The 5,000-nt window shown below is 49.7% G+C and overlaps 1 protein-coding gene across 1 annotated transcript in view; it reads left to right on the top strand.

The window, feature by feature from the left end:
- Window positions 1-5,000, top strand: part of micu1 (mitochondrial calcium uptake 1) — a 105,354-nt gene that overhangs the window by 70,022 nt on the left and 30,332 nt on the right. Inside the window, exons 8-9 of the mRNA XM_063191410.1 lie at window positions 1,169-1,283; window positions 2,653-2,735. Of these exons, the coding sequence (XP_063047480.1) occupies window positions 1,169-1,283; window positions 2,653-2,735 (198 nt within the window). The remainder of the gene's footprint in view (window positions 1-1,168; window positions 1,284-2,652; window positions 2,736-5,000) is intronic.

Genomic DNA, 5,000 nt, shown 5'->3' with positions numbered 1-5,000 from the left:
ATCCTGGTGTCGTCACTGTAGCTAGACTTATTGTCATGTGTGTTTGTACTGTACTTATGTATGTGCATATATGTATGTGTATTTGAAAAGCCTTCAACCCAGTTTCAAGAGACTATTCTTACTGGTGTTGAGTCAGGAAGTCTTTTTTAAAATGTGAGTCTACAATGATCAACACTGTCTGTCCCTAACATTCATATGACAAGTGTACAGGTGACAAGTGTGTTATTTTCACCATATGTTCAGTAATCAATCACAGGTCAATTTCACACCGTTCAAAGGTTGCACAACTTAACGGTCACTGTGTGTCTTGTGTGCAAAGCACAGGTGAACTCCACACGGTTTATATCTTTTCCAAAGCACTGGTTACTTGCCTTCACTGTTTTCTAACGACAACTAATGTATGATCTTCACTGCTACCCCCCTCCCCCCACCCCCTTGCCAATGAGGCCGTAAGTGTGTGCACCTTGTGCATGCTCCTCTGTGGCATGATTGTGTGCTTGTGTGTGTGTGTGTGTGTGTGTGTAGGCATGTGTGTATGTGTGTGTGTGTACTCTGACCTCCCTCTTGACTTCCTGAGTCTTTCACTACGTAACCCCACCTGGCTCTCCTCATCAAAGTCCCTCATGTTGATGGCCTCTGGGCTCAGGGGCATGGGATAGTGCCCCCCGGTGGCCAGTGGCTGCTATGGTCAGATCTGCACTCATCTAATATGCGTCTGTTTCTCCCTCTCCTCAATCTTCCTCTGGTTGCACACCACCACCACCCCCACTCCTCTCCTCTATCTCTCTGTCTTTGACCTCCTCTCCTCTCCTCTCCTCTCCTCTCCTCTCCTCTCCTCTCCTCTATCTCTCTGTCTTTGACTGCTCCTCCTCTCCTCTCCTCTCCTCTCCTCTCCTCTCCTCTCCTCTCCTCTATCTCTCTGTCTTTGACTGCCTCCTCCTCTCCTTCCTTTCCTCTATCTCTCTGTCTCCTCTCCTTGTCTTTCTCTATGGGTACTGCCCCCATCTATCTCTCGCTCCATGGATGTGTGCAACCTACCTACCATGGTTGCACATCCCTCTGTTTCTATCTCTCTATATCTGCTGGTGTGCTCCCCCCCTCCTCTCTCTATCTCTCCCTCTATCTTTCTCTATCTCTCCATTCGTTCGTTGTGGATCCGTGTGAGCAGAAGATTGCTCAGGAGCGTGAGAAGTTTGCGGATGAGGACAGTATCTTCTACAAGCTGGGGGAGTGCGGACTCATCTCCTTCTCAGACTACATCTTCCTCATCTTCTTCCTCTCCAGTAAGTCTCTCCCCTCCCCTCTCTCTCTCTCTCTCTCTCTCTCTCTCTCTCTCTCTCTCTCTCTCTCTCTCTCTCTCTCTCTCTCTCTCTCTCTCTCTCTCTCTCTCTCTCCCTCTCTCATTCAACCTCTCCAATCCACATGTCTTTCAGTCATCTCTCTCTCTCTCTCTCTCTCTCTCTCTCTCTCTCTCTCTCTCTCTCTCTCTCTCTCTCTCTCTCTCTCTCTCTCTCTCTCCCCTCTTCCTCCTCCTCCTCCTCCACACATCTTCTCCTCCTCTTCCCACTGTAGAGTTTCCTGAAAGTCAGGCTGCAGGGGGGTCTGACTGCATTGCTGTGTTGGGTCAGGCAGTAAAGTTTTATGGCCTGTCTGTCTGGCAAGAGCCTCATGCACCCCGGAGGAAAGAACAGAGAAATGAAATGAGTGAGAGCGAGAGCGAGAGCGAGAGAGTGTTTGTCGAGAAGGAGAGAGAGAGGGCAAGCGAGCGAGAGAGAGGGAACAGTGCATTGGGAGAGGCTGCCAGACAGCATGGTGTAAATTAGAACTGGTGCACCCCTGTGTTCCCGCTCTCATTCCCAGTAGACACACACACACACACACACACACACACACACACACACACACACACACACACACACACACACACACACACACACACACACACACACACACACACACACACACTTCTCTCTCGCTCTCTCTCTTTCTCGCTCTCGCGCGCGCACACACACACACACACACACACACACACACACACACACACGCACACATTCACACACTCTCTCTCTCACACACACACACACACACACACACACACACACACACACACATTCACACACACGGCGCATGGGGGGTGCATGGCTTCTTGGGGTGATTGATTGGCAGGAGGCTGATGTCATGGGGGGTAGGGGACACCTCTGTTGGGGAGCCGTTAGCCTGCCGGACAGCGTGGAGGGAGAGATGTGTCAGACTGATGAGCACTGTCAGAGTCCTCACAACGTGACAACTGGTCAGACAGATGAAGACATGACAGACAAACACAGATAAAGACGGACAATTGCGGAGTGAGATAAGCAGAACACACATATACATCGTCAATCAAGGCAGATGGAAAGATTGTCTGTCTATGAGTCTGCCTACCTTACCTGACACAGGGCATTTTAAAAAAAATGTAATACTAAGGGGGGCGTTGACAGGCTTACGATATGGTCTGACCCAAGACTGTGTGTGTGTGTGTGTGTGTGTGTGTGTGTGTGTGTGTGTGTGTGTGTGTGTGTGTGTGTGTGTGTGTGTGTGTGTGTGTGTGTGTGTGTGTGTGTGTGTGTGTGTGTGTGTGTGCGTGCGTGCGTGCGTGTGTGTGTGCGTTTGCAGCACCCCAGAGGAATTTTGAGATTGCCTTCAAGATGTTCGACCTGAACGGCGATGGGGAGGTGGACCTGGAGGAGTTTGAACAGGTGACTACCCTCCTAACACACACACACACACACACACACACACACACACAGTAATAGGGTGGTGGATATGAAAGACACGAAAGACACACATACACACACACACACACACACACACACACACACACACACACACACACACACACATACACACACACACACACACACATGTGCGTGCATGGGAGAATTGGGAGTTTTTTTCGTGTACAGAGTGAAGTGAGTGTTTTCAGAACAGGACATAGACCACAATAGCCTTAGTCTCATTGCAGGGCCAGCCCCGGGCTGGCCCGGACAAAAGGGGGCTGACGGTGATCTCATCAAAAGGGGGCTAGGTGCTAAAGATGGCCGCCGGGCCAGGTTGTGGGGCTAAGGGCCGCTTTCCCTGGCCCGTCGAATTCGATGGGCCATCCGGGGCCATCAAGCACCGCCGAGGCTCGGAGGCGGGGTCAACCTCTGTGTAATAATGTGGCTGCATGGGGGACTTATCGCTAAATTCTGGGCAAATTATGGTTAAGCATTAGTTTGGGGTGTTTGGCTTTCTTATGGCATAATTTCATAAGATGCAACCTTGGCACTTCTGTTTGTGTTTTTAAAGTTATTTAGCCAACATAACTTTTTTGTTGTTATCAGGGCATCATGGGCACCACTACACTTAAACTTGGGATGTCATAGCTAAGTCATGTCGGCTTTTTTCTGCTTTTAGCCGCCAACTCTTGTGCCATTATCGTGATTTGGCATGCTTTCCACTGGACACCAATAAAAAGTGTCTCACAAATACTCACACATGACATTTATGTCGGCTTATTTAGCTTTTGCGCTATTATCGCCGAAGGTCTGGTAGGCTATATCGCACGTTTCAGACAGATCGCCAAACACAGTTTGAAATTTACACAAGGGCTTTAATGTCAAATGGATGGAAATAACATGAATGAATAGACAGGTGGCACGCCGCAACGAGGGGGTGTGTCGCTATGTCCGGGGCTCATAATTTTCTATAGCAACTGATGAAGGTGCTATGTCTCCGGGATTTGGTCTCCTTTCACATGGTAACTTATTCAATTACCTGCACATTCATGTCTCGCTATGTCCGGGGCTCATGCTTCTGTGCGCGATTGGGGGGATTAACTGGGCATGTTCGCACGTCTCCTTCTGTTCACTCTCAGGTGTCGAGCTGCTCGTATTTTCATGCGTCTTTGTCTTCTTAACATGCGCTGCGTCCCATACAGCTTCTGAATCGACAACTTTGCCATGTAATAAAACTGTTCTTGAAAGGCAAGCCATTTTCTTTGCAGTTCTTGTCGTCTTTGTCCGTATGCTACGAGCCAAACGGCGACCTGCTCCAGCAGAGTTTGTTCCATTTTCTTCTCCTTCTTTGTCGTTGTTCTGTTGTTGTCCTTCTGTGATTTGGGGCGAAAGTGGGCTGTGCCCGACTGACGTTTCACAAACAAGGCGTGTACCTGAATGTGCCTGGGGTCGGCTATGAGTCCGATCAGGCAAAAAATGGCCCGGGGCCGGCAGCTCCGAGCCGGCCACTCTCCTGAGCCCCGGGCGGCCCCGGGCCGCTGAAGCGCGGCTAATGAGACCAAGGCTAATGTGTGTCTGTGTTTTGTCACCACCTCACTTTAGGCAGGGCCCTGCCACAGTAACATTACATTACACTTAGCTGACGCTTTTATTTAATTTTCAGCAAGTTATTTATTTTAAGTGCAGGGTATTGGTTATAGCCCTGTAGAAGTGTGGGATTAGCTGCCTTGCTCAAGGACACCTCAGCCATGGAGTGCGGTAGGGAGTGGAAGGGTGGGGTTCGAACCTGCAGCCCTCAGATCTGAAGCCCGTCTCTTTAACCATAAGGCCACAGCTGCTCACACTACACACATAATAGCTCAGCGTATTACAGCTCTGCATAGCTTGGCTCATCAGATTGCTGCGCCATTACCTGTTCATGTATCGTTCATGTGTGTGTGTGTGTGTGTGTGTGTGTGTGTGTGTGTGTGTGTGTGTGTGTGTGTGTGTGTGTGTGTGTGTGTGTGTGTGTGTGTGTGTGTGTGTGTGTGTGTGTGTGTGTGTGTGTGTGTGTGTGTGTGTGTGTGCCTTCCAAATGGGTTCCAGTCTGCTGCAGATTGAATCCGGGAGCGCAGGGCACCTCCATTACCTGGCTGCCATTCACACATGCAGACACACACACACACACACACACACACACACACACACACACACACACACACACACACCTCGTCTTCTTGATGTTCGCTCTGCATCTTTATTTTA

The sequence above is a fragment of the Engraulis encrasicolus genome, chromosome 24, assembly GCF_034702125.1.
Source record: "Engraulis encrasicolus isolate BLACKSEA-1 chromosome 24, IST_EnEncr_1.0, whole genome shotgun sequence".
Lineage (NCBI taxonomy): Eukaryota > Metazoa > Chordata > Actinopteri > Clupeiformes > Engraulidae > Engraulis > Engraulis encrasicolus.
Note: the sequence above shows the minus strand (reverse complement) of the source record. Positions and strands in the feature narration are given on the sequence as shown.